At 39.7% G+C, this 18339-nt stretch overlaps 1 protein-coding gene across 3 annotated transcripts; it reads right to left on the bottom strand.

Annotated features, from left to right (window-relative positions):
* Positions 1-234: 234 nt before the first annotated feature.
* On the bottom strand, positions 235-16056 carry CCNL1 (cyclin L1). Of its 3 annotated transcripts, XM_077825761.1 has the most exons (11): positions 15625-16042; positions 15160-15234; positions 14771-14880; positions 7661-7781; positions 7171-7235; positions 5502-5601; positions 5263-5367; positions 4827-4968; positions 2123-2234; positions 1885-1983; positions 235-1027 (listed from the first exon to the last, which is right to left on the bottom strand). In XM_077825761.1, exons 1-11 carry the CDS (start codon positions 15883-15885, stop codon positions 679-681), a joined length of 1539 nt encoding a protein of 512 aa, XP_077681887.1. In that variant the 5' UTR covers positions 15886-16042; the 3' UTR covers positions 235-678. The 3 variants fall into 3 exon arrangements, with proteins under 3 accessions (XP_077681887.1, XP_077681889.1, XP_077681888.1); XM_077825763.1 differs by lacking the exons at positions 235-1027; positions 1885-1983; positions 2123-2234; positions 4827-4968; positions 5263-5367 and adding an exon at positions 6931-6944 and having other exon boundaries at positions 15625-16056; XM_077825762.1 differs by lacking the exons at positions 235-1027; positions 1885-1983; positions 2123-2234; positions 4827-4968; positions 5263-5367 and having other exon boundaries at positions 5592-6944; positions 15625-16056.
* Between the last annotated feature and the right edge of the window lie 2283 nt (positions 16057-18339).

Here is an 18339-nt window from a genome sequence, read left to right as displayed (position 1 = left end):
AAGAACATGAACAGTTAAACTACAACTAAAAGATGAAAAATGAGTGTGACATGATTCTTAAAGATTAAGTGTCCCAAACTCAAATTTTGAAATTCTAAAAGTTGGATTCCCTCTGCTCCCAAAAGGATTGTGAAAATGTCCTTTTCCTCCTCAGTGGAGGTGATAATTCAGTCTAACAAATCAGTTTGCTTTGAATTAGCTTTGGTAATAATTAGAACAATTCAACTCAACAGAGCAGTAAAAAAAACCAGCGCTATATTTTATTTCTTGTAAAAATCTTTATACACATGCAGACTAAAACCAGTGTAAGAAAGTATCCACCATTGTTTAGACAAATAACTATACTTAAATATAAGCGTCTGCAATTGGCCTGTATAAAAATAAGGTACTTTTTTTTTAAACAGAAATATGTTCTCCAGTTCTGATATTGATAAACAATACACAACTCTAATACGTACAATTTAACCTGATCATTATTTTCAATCGTTTGATACTGCTAAGGTATTTTATGTGCAAAAATTTAACATAGTTCTTCTAAAGAAAAATGTCCTACATGTTTTAGAAAATTAGCTGTTGGGCTTTAAATAAATCAATTCCTAATCAGTTTCTTCTCCAATCTCACAGTCCATACACTGTATTATATACAGGTGTAACTAAAATCAGAAGCAGAACCAAAACTTAGCGTCTGTGTCTGCTATGTCCTGAACGACTGCTGCTATGGTGCTTGCCTTTGTGAGATCTCTCAAAAGAGCGGGATCTTTCACGCCTGTCCCTGTGATGTCCCCGTTCATGCCTATGTTTCTTGGCAGCCTCGGAGTGATCCCTGGATTTACTCTGAGAACGCGAGCGAGATTTTTTCCTTTTGTGACCATGTCTATTTACACTCTTCAACTCATCTCTGCTGTGCTTGGCTTTTAGGTGTGGAGATCCATGATTATGATGTCTGTGAGGACTGCCACTGTGACTACGGGACCTGCTTCTTGACCTTGAGCTGTATGTTCCGGATAGACTCCTCCTATTATTGTAACTTACAAAAAAAATAAAAATTAGGATGTTTACATCTTTTTACACTGTGAAAATAAAAAAAACTTATACAACTGCCTCGATTTTAAACAGAAAGTCTGTTTTTTTACATGCTATGGGCAGTGAAGTGTTAACAGTGACATGTCATAAGTTTGATCACAGACCTGAGATCATTCACATCACTGAGTACCATTTAAGGCTCTTTACAAACTCCAGCAGACACTGCATTGGTTAAAAACCACCGATAACAGGGTTTTCTTTGCAACAACAGCTAAAGACTTGTACAGGTGTTCAACTCCTAGCAGTTCCAAAGATAAATGGGTATCCATAGAACAAGATTTGGTCTCTAAAGCTATACATTTAAATGGCTAACATTTCCACACATTCCTTAATATGGATCTTACATACACTTCAGATATTTGGGAAGGAGGTTACAGCATGCAAAATTTGGCTGCATAAGAGACTCAATTTCTTACAGCACTTTCAGTAAATACAACTATTCTCACAGCTTTAAGGGAAGAGCTTAAGAAAATTCTCATATTTAAAATGGAAAACTTGGGTGCAAGTGATGGTTTGCAAATATCATAAGAGGACCTTACTCTCTGTCACAGGTGAGTTTTGGTATTATAGTTGATTTATCTTTAGACTGTATGAATATTCTTAAACCACGGATTTTCATCCACTACCACGTGCATTTCAGTATCTACTGGATACCAGTACAATTGTGAGATACTGTACTTTGATGGAGAGATTCGCTGTTAGTAAACTATTGTAAGACCATTTACTATATGGAATGGCATTTTAAAACACCTCTTAAAACAAGTAAGCCATTTAGCAATCAAAAAGTACTGTTTTACTTACTGTCTCCTAGGAGTATGAGATCTAGACCGTGACTTTGTTCTTGACCTTGATCTACTAGCACTTCTGCTGCTTCTACTTCTCTTGCTTTCTTTTCTCATGCTTAAATTTAAAAATAAAAAAAACCTGAAGATTACACTTAGCAAAAACAAATTTATTTTCACAAAACTAGATGGCAAAGTTTAACTTGAAAGTGCCTGACTTAAAATTGGCTGGCTTAAAAAGACAGATTTTTTCCTACCCATTGTAAGGACTCTCTGAAGCTAGCTGCCTTTCTTCTGGTTCTTTTTTAATAGTTTTAGCATTCACAGATACTGGTGTTTTCTCCTCAGTTTTCATTTCTCTTGGGGAAGCTAAGAATGAGAGCAAATAATTCAAGGTTAAGATGTTATACACTAGCAGTAGAATTTGACATCAAGGAACAGGATTTTTTGGTACATTTTATGCAAGTGCTAACTTTATATCAGTGCTAACTAGAAACTTTTAATGCTGACTGCTTCTCTTCCTTTCCATTTAGTAGCTGCTCCTGTAAGTGAAACTACTACATTAAAGACACCAGTAAAATCCTTTATTTAAGTAGTCTGTAAATCATACGCTGAGGAGAAGTACACTAATATGTTTCTTTAAAGATGCATTTATCCTTTCGTCCAAGGCACATGTAATAGGCACAAATTATGAAACAAGATGAAGTATGTCTCTCCATCAAGAGTAAATACCCTGCTCTAACCTGCTCCCTTCACATATACTTCTTAGAACCCTGGGAAAATAGATGGCTCTTGCACCTTGTCCTGAAGTCAGAATTAGGCTGTTGGAACAAAATTTGAGAACAGAAGCCAGTTCTAATTGGCCTCATTGAGAGCTGCAGACAAGGTGTTCTTGCTTAGTTAAGATATGAAACTTATCTTACTACAGTAAAATCTGTGTTTGGCATGGGTTTAGTCAAAAATTCTGGTTAACTAAGACTTATACTTACCAATGGAGGGAGAGAGTCTGGGAGGGGGCGCAGGCTCTCAGAGGGAGTTGGGGGGAAAGGGGGAGCAGCGCTCAGGGCGCAGGCTCTGGGAGGGGTTTTGGGGTGCTGAATCCAGGCAGCGCCCACCATAGGTGGCTCCCCACAATTGGCAACATGTCCCTGCTGCTCGTAGGCGGAGGCGTGACCAGGCAGCTCTACATGCTGCCTCTGCCTGCAGGTGCCACCCCTGGCAGCTCCACTGGCCACGGTTCCTGGCCAATGGGAGCTGCGGAGCTGGCGCTCAGGGATGGGGCAGTGCAGGGAGCCCCTGTGGCCATTCCTCCACCTAGGAGCAGCCAGGACATGTTGCCGCTTCCAGGTAGCCCCACAAAGCCAGGCAGGGAGCCTGCCAGTCCTGCGCCAACCATACTTTTAATTTGTATTTGGAGATATCAGAAATGTCGGGTTTCTAGAGTGTTCTGGTTAGTAAAGTGCTGGATAACACAGCTTCTACTGTACTAGCTTGAGCACGTAAGCTTATGGAACCACACAATCAGGTCATCTAACCAAGAGCAAAACATTTTGGGTCAGTGCTTCGGAGCTGGGCTCCGGCCCTGCTCCAGCTCCAGGCAAAAACCTGCAGCTCCACTGCTCCACAGTTGCTCCGTGCTCCAGCTCCGTGCTCCGCTCCAAAGCCCTGTCTAGGGTTTCATTTCAAAACCAATGCCATGAATTGCACCACATACTGGATGTTATTTGAGAAGAAGGTTTAAATCTTATGCCTCAAATAACCAACAGTAGAATTACCATTAAAAAATGAGTTGCTGGCTTATTCTGAATGCCCTCAAATCCCAATTTCACTCAGCTAGCCATGAATAAAATTATCCCTTCACCCTCTCTTTAGGAGTCCATAAGGGAATTTTGCATGCACTACTTCAAAGAACTTTCAAAGTTCAACCATATTGCTAGTTGTCAAGGAATAGCTGTTGTTACTTTGAAAGATAGAAACAAAACAGAAATTTAGTTTCTGTACATTTGCTCCAGTTTTCAGATAATGTACTGTAATCATTTATTGTGCATTTGTACATTGCCTAGTATAATCATGCTCAACCTAGCTGTGCCCTGTAAGTGCTACTGGAATTTAAATGTTAAAAATATCATTGAAAGACAGATCTATTGGCAAAAAGTTAAGACTTGTATGTTCTAAACTGACAGGATCCCTTTGAAGTTCTTTACTACATAATTTTAATTATTGGCTAGTCTGTTAAACGTATAACTAAAGCTATGTTCTATGCACCTATTCTACATCATCATCAAGACAACACTGCTACTGGAACTTCCATTTCTAGATTCTGAATTGTTCACATTCACAGCTTTGAATTGCAGTGGTCCTACTGTACCTTGATGGATAAAGACAAATTGAAAAAGATGTTTTAAAACAACACTTGTTAGAAATGCCTAGCACAAGGAAAACAATGAACAGGCACATAAGTTAAAAGATGAGTTGAGTTGTGTCACGTAACTAGGTTTCACGTTAACAACGTCACTTTAAATATTCCACTGCATTTCAGAAACACTGGCATATGAAAATCCCACTTACTCACACAAGCCATAGTTACAAGCTTTCAATATTTATTGTGTACTTCCACGGTAAAAATACAGTGAGGCATATGCTGAATGTGTACCATTAAGTGGCATTAACCAAGTAGTATTACAGAATGACCATCTAATCGGTATTGCAATTTTTCCTTCAATATCACCCATTATTGGCAACCTCCAATAATGTATCAATGAAAATCCAGTAACCAAAAGTAATTAAAATGTTATCCTCTAGCTTTAACCATATGAGAAGTTTTAGATAACTTCACAACTCTCAGTGGAGAATGAGAAATTTTACATCTCATTCTTTCTACTGCATCAAGGTATAGAATCACAAGAGATTCATTATATATAGACATCTTCCTACAGCACTGTTCCTTGCATTGTAACTTACATGGTTTGGAAGCAGGAGAAAAGCCACCCAGTGTTGAGAGAGCTGGAGTACCATCTGGGTTTAATCCTTTTGCTTTAAGTTTAGCTTCCTGTAATGCCATTTTTCTCTTTTCTACTTCTTTATCCAGCAATTCATAATTAGGCTGTTTAAGAGAGGAATATGCACAGTCAAGATTTTGGACCAAGATTACTCTAGTCAATATACCACACCTCTTATGGTATCTGACACCCATACATTAAACATGACCAACATCTGTCATACGTGATTCGCTCTTTCATGCTCTTCCTCAAGGAGGAAATGGTGACTATAGGGGAGCTTTTGTCTGGTAGAGTTTTAATAGTGCATGTTATATATGTGTTCAAACTCCATCGCGCCCCCCCCTTAGCAATGCTGGCTTTACTTTCATTTAAGTCAGTCAATTCTAAAAACAAGTTACCTTTTTCCTAGTATAAAGCTTCAGAGTGGTTATACATATCTCCTGAATCTCATCTTCTGTGGTGCCAAAGAGTAGAAACCAATGAGGACGGGTAGGCAGGGGAATCTAAATAAAGACAGAATTAAGCCTTAATATCTAAAGATCAAAGAAATCTGACCTTTAGCATCATTACAGATGTTTTCCAGGAACAAAAACAAATACACCAATCCCAAGCAATTTAACAACACAGATATGCTTACCTGAAGAGCTCTAGCAGCAAGATAAATACAAGCACATGCTATTGTCTCTGGTTGAAAACGAACGAATACATTAGTTCGAAGACTGTCATTCATGTAATTCCTAAAAAAAAGTTAATTACAAGTTTGTCTCATGTTCACTTATCACCTTCAGTTTAAAGAAGCAAAACTGGAGACTCAATCTACTTTATTATTTTTTCTTTAACTTACATATGCTTATTGCCTTTTTTTAGACTGTAGTACTACCACCACTGTAGTTTTAAAGGGTTTAACATTTTGAATTTGTTGCTTCACTTTTGTAACATCAAAATATGCACCATTGTCATTGCTCTGAAGTCCCAATGCAAGAACTACTTCTCACTTAGAAACAGAACTCTGAATGTCACCAAATGAGGGATTTTTGCAAATGTTATGGTTAAAATTGATTTTTTTTCCCCAAATACTTTAGGATATTCTATGAAGTGTCCATCAAGCTAAACTTTACAAATCTATAAAGTCCAAAGAATAATTTGTCCAGTTATATGATGGGCCAAGCATGTTTTTCTACAGGTGTTTACTGTCACTTAAACAATGAACGCCCTCTACCCAAGAGGTAAATCCTTTTTTGTCTGAAACTCAATTGTGTAAGAACTGCTGTACTTTTATATCCACTACCATTATCAGGTAGCTAAAGATATGACCAATAAAGTCTTAAATTTTACACATAATACACCAGTTCTGTTTCAACTTTATTTATTTTACTTTGGAAGCAGATAACCATCTGCTTATTTTTAACTTTATTCAACACAAGGTTAAATGGTTGACACAGGGCAAGCAATTAACTACATCTTTCAATAATCATTGGGACTGGTTACTACAAATTGCATAGTTAACTTCACCAAATTATAGTACTTTTCCTCTACCAAGCTAGTATTGCCAAGTATTGTTATGACAATAATGACTTTTGAACTTCAGGGACAGCTCTACAAATTTATAAACACGTGAATTACAGAAGTTAACAGCACAACCAATCACCAGTGACTTATATAAAATGGTGCCCAACGTTCAATTTCTAAATATTATGATAAGAAAGTATGAGCATGCTGTATTCACTTTAAGTAACTTTGTAATCCAAATTTAATTAAGTCAACTGAATCCATATTGGTTGAAAGTAGTCAATCCAAAATGTGTCCATGGGTCCTTTAGATACACTAAAGTACAGTAGGTAGGCAACAAATATACATTTAGAAACATGTTGAACAGTTACTTCTAGAAGCAAATATACAAATCCTTTTGACACCCGGACAGAACTAGAAGATGCTGCAAGATGGATAAGGACCACTTCAGTGAATCTCGGGATGAGAGCTTGCACTGGATTGACTGGAGAGAAGGGCAGCCAATCAGGCCATCCCCAGGTGAGCTGTGGTGCAGAGGGCAGAGTTCTATGACTTACCATCATGGACTACCCTTTAATTAAAGAGTAGAAAAAAGAACAAAGTTAAATTGAGTTCTCCATTAAAGTAAGTTAATCAAACCATGAAAATAGTAAGCAGAAACAAGCATTAAATGCATTGTGAAATATGTATATTTTAATCTAGTAACTTACAGCTCAATGCTTTGCATATGGGACATCAAGCTTGTTATTTCTGCTACTATTTTCCTGGCTAGGAAAAATGGAAAAGAATAAACTTACCAGGCTGTCTGAACGAGGGTTTGATTACGTTCACATTCTAAGACTTGTAAATACATAACAATGATCTGAGGGATAAGAGAAAAACTCAACTTTAACACAGGAGGAAAAGTGATAGATGCATGTTTTTAACAAACAATTTTCTTATATTTTTACATGGTCGTGTTCTACTTCAATCCCACAGCAAAGGCTGAAAACCCATACACATCTAGTTCTTGTTGTCCATTGAAACATATCCCCAATTTTACGACTTTTACATATGACTGTCACCTCTGCCATAGTGTAGGCAAGTGACTTCTACCAGAACAAACAGCAAGCTACCAATCAGCCAAATGTTTCAGCTGTGTGGACAATTAACTTCAGTTACCTATAGAGGGGTGTGGGAGAGAGACCCCAAGTCAATTCCAAACCTGCATTTCTTCTATTACAGCTCACAAAGATGCTGTCAAGGCAGCTCAATACTTGCAAGTATGTATTTCATTTGACAACTCACCTTATGTGGATGCTTGACATGAACACAAAATCCCAACTCCTTCAGTACCCTCCTTTCAGCTTTGATTACTTGATTTTTGGTGTTTATGTAGTTCTGATCAAGTATCAAGGGGCTTGGAGTCCTATAGTTTGTAAGAAATAAAATCAAAACTGTTTTGCATATCCAGAATAGTTGCATCTCTGTTTTCCCTTCCAACCAACTAATGGCAACAGAAACCTGTTTTAAACTCCTGCAAGCAAGTTTAAGCATTAATCTTGTGCTGTCCAAGTTTAAACTAGTTTAGTTTCAACCTGTAATTCCTGTAGCTGAGCTCTGATTGTAGCTAAACTAAGACTGCCATCTTGCTAACATTACTCCTGTGTTACTGACTGTGCAAACTGCCTTCCAGTATCAAAACTAAAATAATGTGATTTACAATTTATAATGCAAATTTCAAACACCTACAGTACCAACATTTGAAAGTGATCAATGATGATAATCTGAATACACTAATATTTCCTCTAGCAAAAAGCTTGTTTAACTATCTAAGTGCTGTATCAGCTAATACTAAGTTTAATTTAAACAAGTTCATGTTTTATTGTATTGGAATTGCTTATGCATAGGATGAAAGGAAAGAGTCCATATCAAAATTTGAAAGAAAGCAAGTGTGCCAAGATCGGATTTAAAGGGAGTAAACAGAATTTCTAAGGGAGTTTCAAGAGACCACCAGAGACCTCTGAGAAAAGAGGACTCCCAAAATTAAACACTGTGGAGCATCTTATTGCTCAAAACAGGACACCAAAAAAAGGAACAACCCACCTGAATACTGAGCTATTAGAAAAACTAACGGGTGCAGTTCAGTACATCAAACGTTTGCAAGGTAAGAACTCTTCACACAGAAAGTTACACAAACCTGGTACGTCATGCAATTTCCAATCTCACAGTCCTCCAATATATTGTATTCAGGTAATTAAAAATGTAAAGTCTTTAAACAAAAAAACCCCACCACACAGGCACCAATTACTGCACAGTAGAGCACCCAAGCAACATATCCTGTTTTGTTTATTTCTCCCTTTGTCTAGGCTTTTTGCTCCCTAATTCATTTTCTTCTACAATTTTTCTTTATACAGTTGATTTAGCTTACAAGGTCTTAGAGCAGGGGCCTGTGTTATATGCCTGTAATGTGCACAGCTTATTTTGGGTGCTATACAAGTCAAAGGATAACAGTTTATCCCCTCAGTAAATAATTATACTGCAAAAGAGTTAATCAAATTGCATCATCTAATTTATCTCCAGCATTCCCAGCAAAACCTTTCTACAATATTATGATCTGACTGCAAAGATGCAATATATACCAATACAGAAAGACTGCAGATGCAACTCAGCATAATAAATATAACGTAACATGTGATTCTTATAACACCTCTTTCAGAGATCACGCATATTTGGCAAGACACTCACTTCTTCCAGCTGGACCACTGAGGGAAGCAATTCATGGTCTAGTTCCCCCCTGCTGGCAGGATGGGACCAAATATATGGCAAGATCAATTTTGGAATGCCATTGACATTTGGATTAACTGTATGACCTGGAAGCACACTGAATTACTAATTCCATGACAGCTCAAAATTTGTCATTAAACTGCATTTTACTGATATAGATAACTACAAGAATCTCAAAGAACGTCTATTCAAGAATTACTGTATCCTTCAAACTGACAGTCTACTTTGCTAATAAGACATTACATTGTTTAAAGATGAGCAGGGTTAGTCTATTTTTTGTCTAAGTCCAGACTCCAGAGAAAATAAAAAAGTGTGTACACACACACTCTAAATAGAGAATTAATAATAAGTAAAGATTTTGGGGTCCATTCAAAAGTCTGGATTTGGCCCGCAGTCCACATATTGACTACCCCTGCTGCACCAAAGCATAATCACCTATGTTTTAAGCAAGAATAACTCATTTATGAACTACTGTTATACTGAAGGAAAAAACTCAAATGTTTGTTTTTTTGAAGTGAAGCTGAATCAGTAGTATCTCAATTCTGTATAGTTGTCACATGTTTAAGATAATCATCATCATGTATGTAAGGTAAAAAGCAGCAAGTTACCAAGTCTGAAAACAAACTCATCTGAATCTTCTATAGGGATAGAAATACCTGAGGACGAGTGATTATGCTATCATCTTATTAAATCTGTTTCCCACAGACAAGTAAATATTTGACAATGACTCGCATAATAAGGACAGACTACATGCAGTTTATTCCACTTCAGATACTGCAAAGATTACAACCCAGTTATCAAAATATCACCTCTTACTTTTAGGAGGGGATCATTGCTAAAGGAGAAATTTTTGAAGAACTATTAGGTCATCAGGGATTCAATACTTTTAGGGTCTCCTGATGAGTTTTAAGATACACTGAGACTTATCTTAAATGGTTAGGGTAGGATTTTAGATAAACTGCTTAGGTTAGTTAGAAAAGTAGGCTTATTCTGAAGCCTAGTTAGAGCATTTCAGAGACAGTAATAGACTCAAACAAAATATAATATAACCAAGTTAACAACCCAAATATTAGCAAAGCCACTATGTTTCAAGGCAAAAACCTGTTTAGCTGCACCTACTCAACTCCTTGTTAGTAGTATGCTATTTTGTGATAAGGGACGGAGAAACATCTCACTCAACACTTAAGTCCACAAAAAAGTCAAGACCCAGTCTGAACATTTTTATAGGCCTACTATACACATTTGTGACAGCAGTTCATAAACAATGGTTATTTCCTATCTTCCATTAATATAGGCTTTGCAAAGATGAACTGTCAAACTACATAAGAAACTCGAGCATATTATGAAGACCTACATTGCTATCCAGACCTATTACCACCAGAAAGATTAGAAAGTAGTTATAAAGTACTCCATATTTGTATTCTGATTTTCCGAGGTGCTGAGTACTTATAGCACCTACTTGAGCAGTAGGCCCTCAGCACAAAAATGACAGGGAAAGGATGATAATCAAGCCATTAAAAGATGTCTGTTTTACTCAGTTGCTCAGACATGCACCATGCTCATCAAGGACATCAGTTTTATGGTACTACAATCCAAACAAAGAGTCCAGAGAAAGAACTTATGTTCATAGCATCTAGACGAAGAAATGGAAAACTTATGAGGTGCAATTTAGGATTTATCTACTTTATCACAAATATGATTCTGCATAAAAGGCAGTCAACTGTGACCTACCGGTGGCAGAAATTAAGAATAATCAGGAATTTACACCATTCATTAAAATGGCACGTTCGTTCTAAAACTTCCTAATGTGCACCTATCTCCTGGTAAGAGGAAAGAAAAAAAGTCGCCACTGCTTCTGCCTGCAAATGTCCTCAGTCAGAAGAATTTTCATTTTGCGCAATACTCTGAATAGCCATTTTGCTGCTGGTCTGAAGGGGCAGGAAGGGGAGAAGATCAAGCGCTGCAAGGACAATTGAGATGCCTACCCTCCCTACACCTCAGAAGTGCTCCCCAAATCAGCTTTCGGATTCTCTCCCTGAATATTGCACCCAACAGTCTACCTTGCAATATCATCATTTCAGTTAAAGTGCCAAGTTTCACTACAAAATAAATATGTACACAGAACATGGAGCTAGCGGGCATAACCTAGATAGCCTAACATTAAAGGTTAGTCATAAAACAAACTATGACTAGTGAATCAGGCCATAAAACGAGGACGTTTTGTAATACTAATAATTAAATGAACTGTCAAGAGTTCAGTCTTTTCTATCTTCTACCACTCCTAATTGGAATCACCACCTCTTTGATACTGACCTTAGAACATTTTTTCCCTCTTTCCATTAGAAAGCAGATGGATAAGAGAAGCAAAGGATGAAAGAAAAACTCTACCTTTCTACCATTTGTAAACATTAAAAATACCTCACACCACAAATGTGATCCACTCAGACCACTCATTGTCACTGAAAGAGCCTGAAATGTCACATTATTTAATGTGACAAAAGAAGAAATGAGAGTTCTATTTTGTGTGATATTCTAACTGAAATACTGCAGGCGTCAAGATTTGCATATATTACAAGCGAATGTCATGAAGTTATTTCACTGATAATGTGAAAATAAGAGCAGCTTCCTAAAAGCTTCCCTTAAATCAGTTCATAAGACTATAAAACTGATGTCAGAGAAGAAGTGGGTGTTTATAATATAATATAGTTAGCAAAAACCCAGGGCTATAACCCACATCAACTGCAACTTATGTTCTACATGCTAAACATAACTCAACATATGCAGTCAAGTATGTTTTCAGATATTTCAAAAGAACAAGTTCTTAGCATGCTGATATGAAAAACAGGCTTTCAATTTAATACCACAGAGACTTATTCATGCACACAAAAATTTTATGTACAATACTCCATGGCATATTGTCACAGTGAGAATACAACAGAAGCATTTATTTGTCAAAAAACTACTTTTAGCCCTGTGCCTACTACCTAGAAGTTGACCAAAGGCTTTGTATGAGCCTCTGGGCTTGAGAATTCAGACATCTGAACCCCAATCATGCGAACACATGCACAGGAGGGGTAGTTAAAAAAATCTTCCGGCATTAAGCACAGCCTTGTGCTTAGTCAGGGCCTTTTTTGTATTCTTGAACAAGGTTTATATGTCAAATCTCAATCTTAAGAAGCAAAAGTTGGAACTAGGAACCAGTAAGTGTCTAAAGGATATAAAGAATAAATATTTAATACTTCAATATGCTTTTAGAAATCAGAGTTTTAGTACTTTACAGATAAAGTTAACAGAAATTAGACTAAGGCAATATGAATACTAAGTGTAACATAACTAGAACTAGATCAATTCTTCTTGTGTCATGATGTCAGTGAAAATTCTAAATAGAGCCTAAGTGTTAGCTTCAAATAAAAAAACAGTAAACTAATATACTAAAAACCTGGACAGCAAAGAAAAAAGCTTATAACAAGATACAGGAGTTCTTCCAAATGGTTCACCAGCGGCCAACCTGTTAGTCCCCCGATTCCAGTGACCTATTCTCAGAGCACTGGCTTCTCCTTGGGGATTTTCGATACTTCACTCACTGTTGCCATGACGACAGCTTCATCTCTATGTACCACTCCACATCACCCAGGCTTTGGTAAATGTAGCTGGTCGCTGTATAGTCGGTTGCAAGGGAAAAAAGAGCTGAAGTTAATAACGTGTACAGTTTACGTATTAGTAAGCTTGTAAAAAGTACAGAAAAATGTTTATATCCAGCTTGTTTTAGAAAAGCAAGCCTGAGTGTCACACTTAGACATTAAGATTAATTTCATGCAGATTCATTTCTCAGAATCTTAAGGCAATGATACCCATTTTGCTACAAGTGAATTAACAAATGGGTCAAGAAGTGATCTTTGTCTCTTTGGGCATGATGCATTGTAGACACCACTTAACATATGTAATTGATAATCTGAATTGGAACAGGCTGCCTGGAAAAAAAAATTTATAAGAAAATTTGTTTCTCTGATCCTTCCAATACTATATAAAGAAGTTAACTCATTCTTATTCTCATAGCACAGAAAAGCATTTTACATCCTCAATTAACCTTTAGCCTCTGGTTCAAAGCTGAGACATTAAGAAGTGAACCAGTTTTAGTAATCAAATAAGAAGCTTCCTTTGTCGTAATTATGGTAAATAGTAATCTTCAACAGATTCCATGGAATCCAAACTCTGTAAATTTACAGAATTCTCCCAGTACCAACAAGTACAAAAATCATTAGTTCCTCATTTTAAAAACCTAGGTTCCATTCAAATCAGACACAGATAGTCCATTTTTCTATTACTAAAAAGGACTTTAAAGAGGTGAGAATGTGGCAATAAAAGAAGACAGTTTAACATAAACTGGCTATATTTGTGCATTGCAAGTACTGAATATGTAGAACAAATTCACCATAAATACAACTCATTTCCCTAAAATTTTTCTACTCCACTTCTTCAAAGAGTCAAGTTGTAGAATTTTTTTTTTAAATTCCCCTTTCACCTGGCAAGACAGAATACAGAAAAAAATAGTTCTATTTTTAACTAGTAGAAAAGAAAATCTTTCAGAGCTTTAATTTACTGTATTCTGTATCTTTCAACGTAGTCAATACAACTAGGTACGTTTACTAGAGACAAGATGGGTGAGGTAACTGAAATGACTTCATTAACTCTACAGAAAGTCTGCATTACTGTTTAAAAGCCAGGTTTAAACACTGCCTTGTTGTGAAATATTTATTGGGCATTACTCCCCTTCAAACACATTCCTAGCACCTTCTTTAACCTAGTAATGAAACCTTGCTTTACACTTAAAAAGCCAAAAATTAAGCACTCAACTGAAAATGGTTCTACAAACTAAAAGCAGAATCACCACAGAATCACATACAGATTAGCTAAATGAATATAAGGTTCAATTTTACAGATTTGAAAGTTCTCACTGTACCATTAAAGTACCACTCTCAGGTTCTACAATCACAGGTGCACTCAACTTCCAAGATTCAATCCTACATTCCTCGCTGATGTGTCATTAAAGCTCCATACACTGTAGATCTCTTCATACTTTCCACTGTCTCTTTATTATACTGCTTTCTCACCACAAATACTGTTATATATTTATATACTTCAGTCTATTTTACTGTCTATGGTAGCCAAATATAGAGAATATTCTAACAAGATACATCACTAAGCTATACTACAGAATTATTTAATTTGCACAAAGAACCTATAGCAAAGTAGACCTACACTAAAGATTATAAAAATCAAAAAGAATACCAAATAGTCCGCCAGCTAACCAAACTTATACCTGAGACTTCCTTTCAGAAACGCAAAGACCCCCAATTCAATTAGAGACAGACTTTACATTGGAACAAATGCTCAGCCTTGCAACTATATGAACCATACTTTCAGAGCAATATATTTCTGCTTTTGCCAAATCACCAGTCACATTGATAGAAACCAGCTGAAGAAACGTTAATGTGTACGTAATAGCCAAGGATCACACCCTTCTCAATTTTAGGGTGTTGGATTTAGCCTGGAAGATCAAACTGGTTTGATAAATCTGGCATATATTACAGTGATAGTGGGTGGATATACTGAAAATGGAGCTAGTCTTACCTTTTTGCTCTTAACTGGCGCAAATGATGAAAGACATTTATCACATCTCTTATACGACGAGGTGCTTCTTCAATTTTGGAAGCGAGATTGATGCAGGCCATAGCAACAATCTGAAAAGAAGCCCATTTCCGTAAGACGGAGATATGTACGTCCCATTAGACACGTTACACAATCAGATGGAGAAACCACCCCCTAAAAGCTGAAAAATGCAGCTTTGCAGACACTTCCCTAAGGAAGTGCAGGGAGGGTCCCGGGCAGGGCTAGTGCCCTCCCGCAGTTCCCATGCAGATCGGAGCAAGGAGCCCCACAAACCTGGCACTAGGCGAAAGCCTCAAGCAGCCCGCGCCCCACCCCAGGCCCAGCGAGTCCGCCGGCCGGCCACAACTCACCTCGAAATTGTGTTTGACGAAGGACTTGGAGTAGAAAAAGCGGTGGAACAGCACCTGCCCCGTCGCCATCGCCACCTGCGAACAAAACCCCCCGGCGCGGGGGAGATGAGCCGGCTCAGTCAGCTGCACCGGGCAGGAGCGGAGCCGGCTCAGCGCCGGCTCAGCCATCTCCCCAAGAGAGCCGGCTCCGGCACTAGGCCGCCGCCATTTTGTGTCAAGCACCCAGCTGCGCCCTCGCTCTCCCCTCCCCCACTCCGACCTCCACACACAGGCGCGCCCTCCCTGCAGCGCCTCCTCGCCACAATGGCGGCGCCACCCCTCGCCCTGCGGCCCAAGCCGCGCGGTGACCTTCCGAGGACAGGGCCTCCTCACAACCCGAGCCCCGGCCTAAGGCCAACGGGGCGCGCGGGGCCGCCTCCCGCCGCCCAGCCCCGCAGGAGGGGGCGCTCCAGGCCCAGCGCTTACCTGCGGCAGGCGGAGGAGGATCCCGGCGGCCTGGATGAGCTCGCAGCCCAAGATGCGCAGGTCGGTCTCGCTGTGCAGGTCCAGGCCGTCCTGCATGGAGGGGGTGGGCGAGAGCCGCTCCTCGGGGATGAGCGAGTGGTCGATGGTGAGTGACACCTCCGAGTACAGCCGGTCCCCAATGAGGATGCCGGGGGCTGCTGGGGCCGGAGGAGGCGCGGCGGGAGCGGCAGCCGGAGAAGCGTGAGTCGCAGCAGAGGCCATGATCGCTGAGCACAGAACCTACCGCACCCGGAGCCGGCCACGCAGAGAACAACCCGGCTTCCAGTGACGCAGCACACGGCGGCGCCTCCGCGCGGTGCGCACTAGAAAAAAAAGAGTCCCGCTTCGCTTGCGCAACTGGGCCGCACGTACCGCCTCAGCGCCGTGGTGACGTGTTCAGGAACGTATTAGGGCCTGCGTGCCCAGAGTGGGCGGGGCTACGCCGTGGACCCCTTTAGCTGCTGGCCTGCGAGAAACGGACTAAGAATAGGAACGCGGGGCCCGAACCAGAGCACAGCGCTGGGAGCCAAGACTCCGGGTTCCATGCCCAGCTCTGACACAGACCCAGCGCCCCGGAGGAGGGGAGGATGCGTGCCTCAGTCTCCTCATTCTGTAAAATAGCTGTAATCACCCCCCCCCTTTGTGAAGGGCTTTGGGACCAGCAGACGGAAGGTGCTAATACATTAAAGGAAAGGAGGACTTGTGGCACCTTAGAGACAAACAAATTTATTTGAGCATAAGCTTTCATGAGCTACAGGTCACTTCATTGGATGCATTCAGTGGAAAATACAATGGGGAGATTTTTATAGAGAGAGAACATGAAACAATGGGTGTTACCATACACACTGTAACCAGCGTGATCACTTAAGGTGATGTATTACCAGTGGGGTGGGGGGGGACCTTTTGTAGTGATAATCAAGGCGCGCCATTTTGACAAGAACATCTGAGGAACAGTGCGGGGGAGGGGGGGAATAAACGTGGGGAAATAGTTTTACTTTGTGTAATGACCCATCCACTCCCAGTCTCTATTCAAGCTGAAGTTAATTGTTTCCAGTTTGCAAATTAATTCCAATTCAGCAGTCTCTCCTTGGAGTCTGTTCTTGAAGTTTTTTTGTTGAAGTATTGCCACTTTTAGGTCTGTAATCAAGTGACCAGAGAGATTGAAGTGTTCTCCAACTGGTTTTTGAATGTTACAATTCTTGGACAGGACCAACAAAGAAAATAACAGAACGCCACTAGCTAACACCTTTTGCCCCCAACTAAAACCTCTCCAACGCATCAAGGATCTACAACCTATCCTGAAGGATGACCCGTCACTTTCACAGATCTTGGGAGAAAGGGCAGTCCTTGCTTACAGACAGCCCCCCAACCTGAAGCAAATACTCACCAGCAACCACACAACAGAACCACTAACCAAGGAACCTATCCTTGCAACAAAGCCCGTTGCCAACTGTGTCCACATATCTATTCAGGGGACACCATCATAGGGCCTAATCACATCAGCCACAGTATCAGAGGCTCGTTCACCTGCTGATATATGCCATCATGTGCCAGCAATGCCCCTCTGCCATGTACATTGGTCAAACTGGACAGTCTCTACGTAAAAGAATAAATGGACACAAATCAGATGTCAAGAATTATAACATTCAAAAACCAGTTGGAGAACACTTCAATCTCTCTGGTCACTCGATTACAGACCTAAAAGTGGCATTACTTCAACAAAAAAACTTCAAAAACAGACTCCAAGGAGAGACTGCTGAATTGGAATTAATTTGCAAACTGGTACAATTAACTTAGGCTTGAATACAGACTGGGAGTGGATGGGTCATTACACAAAGTAAAACCATTTCCTCATGTTTATCTCCCCCCTCCCCCCCCACCTCTCACTGTTCCTCAGATGTTCTTGTCAACTGCTGGAAATGGCCAACCTTGATTATCACTACAAAAGAGTTCCCCCCCACTCCACCCCCGCTCTCCTGCTGGTAATAGCTCATCTTAAGTGATCACTCTGGTTGCAGTGTGTCTGGTAACACACATTGTTTCATGTTCTCTATGTATATAAATCTTCCCACTGTATTTTCCACTGAATGCATCCGATGAAGTGAGCTGTAGCTTATGAAAGCTTATGCTCAAATAAATTTGTTAGTCTCTAAGGTGCCACAAGTACTCCTTTTCTTTTTGCGAATACAGACTAACACGGCTGCTACTCTGAAACCTATACATTAAATGTGGTACCTTGTAACGTGGGATAAGCAGCAACCCGTTCATACCTGCTCAGTCATTTGGGAACAAATGGGGGGCACAAGCAGAGCTGGGATGCTGTAGTAATGATGCTACGCACCTACTGGTAAAGCCTGGAGGAGGTTTACAGTCCAGCACCCTTGGTAAAAATAATGCATTAGGAATCGAGAAGGTCAGAACCAGACTCATGCTTCATATGTGCCGTAATTTCCTACAGCATGCTGCCGCATAATTTGTGTGATCTCTGTTCCAAACCTATTTATTTGTAATGGTTCTAGAAAAATATTATTGGGTGAAACTGATATTTTGAAATAATGGTCCTTCCTTTACATTCAGGAGGCCCCAACTTTTACGATAAGACCAAGCCTCGTCCAAATGATAGTGCCATCATAATAAGCACAGACAATATATTAAAGTTAGGATTCTGTCAGTATT

Source organism: Eretmochelys imbricata, chromosome 9, assembly GCF_965152235.1.
Source record: "Eretmochelys imbricata isolate rEreImb1 chromosome 9, rEreImb1.hap1, whole genome shotgun sequence".
NCBI lineage: Eukaryota > Metazoa > Chordata > Testudines > Cheloniidae > Eretmochelys > Eretmochelys imbricata.
The sequence above is the reverse complement of the archived record's forward strand: the minus strand, read 5'-3'. Positions and strand labels throughout refer to the sequence as shown.

Coding starts and splice junctions, on each gene's coding strand:
- CCNL1 (XM_077825761.1), bottom strand. CDS start 15,885: ATGGCCTCTGCTGCGACTCACGCTTCTCCGGCTGCCGCTCCCGCCGCG. Junction 5,602..7,170: donor ACCCTCGTTCAGACAGCCTG/GTAAGTTTATTC, acceptor ACTTTTTTTTAG/GAATTACATGAATGACAGTC. Junction 4,969..5,262: donor AGCTTTATACTAGGAAAAAG/GTAACTTGTTTT, acceptor TCTCTTAAACAG/CCTAATTATGAATTGCTGGA.